This window comes from Seriola lalandi, unplaced genomic scaffold (assembly GCF_002814215.2).
Source record: "Seriola lalandi dorsalis isolate HSWRI2012SDOR001 ecotype SW California unplaced genomic scaffold, Sedor1 jcf7180002047892, whole genome shotgun sequence".
Taxonomy (NCBI): domain Eukaryota; kingdom Metazoa; phylum Chordata; class Actinopteri; order Carangiformes; family Carangidae; genus Seriola; species Seriola lalandi.
The window spans coordinates 1-578 of NW_019518455.1; the positions used below are offsets into that span (position 1 = coordinate 1).

Consider the following 578-nt stretch of genomic DNA (forward strand, 5'->3'; position numbering starts at 1 on the left):
TGCTGAAGCAGGCGAGACGTGATTGAAAGCTCAGGAAAAAGCTAGTAAGTGTCAAACTATTAATTCCAAGGCCATGACTGAACATTTGTGTTCAACTGTCTTCTCAACTCACATATTCCTGAGTGAAGTCGATTAGGTTCTGCAGATCGATGTCGTCCCGGTACGCCCGGATGTTATTGTTGATGAACAGGTTGAGCTGGTCTTTGATCCAGTCCTTGAAGACGAACGCCAGGACCCCCGTCGTCAGCTCCAAGAAAAAGATGATTCCCAGAAACACAGAGAACTAAAACATAAAGAAGACAAAAAGACCAATTCACACTTGAGTCATTTGCAGAACGCTGGATTTTCTGATCAGTCGTTGCTGCGTTCAGACTGGAACGTGTTCTTAACGTGGAACATACAAACTTCAGCAGAAAGGTGTTTTCTCGCAGTGCTCCGATACATCCAGCAAAGCCCAGGATGAACATGACACCCCCGACCACCATGAAGAGCCAGACCGGGTCCAGACCGCCCAGGTCTGTGATGGATGAGATGTTGGACAGAACCCCCTGGAGCGAGGAGAGGGAGCACAGCAACAC

The 578-nt window shown here is 48.3% G+C and overlaps 1 protein-coding gene across 1 annotated transcript; it reads right to left on the minus strand.

Annotated features, from left to right (window-relative positions):
• Positions 1 to 54: 54 nt before the first annotated feature.
• LOC111648791 (tetraspanin-5-like) lies at positions 55 to 569 on the minus strand (the record flags this gene model as incomplete). The annotated part of the gene is made up of 2 exons (XM_023398524.2): positions 55 to 283; positions 402 to 569. Coding segments are annotated over 2 exons (348 nt in total), but the record flags the coding sequence as incomplete, so codon positions are not given.
• Between the last annotated feature and the right edge of the window lie 9 nt (positions 570 to 578).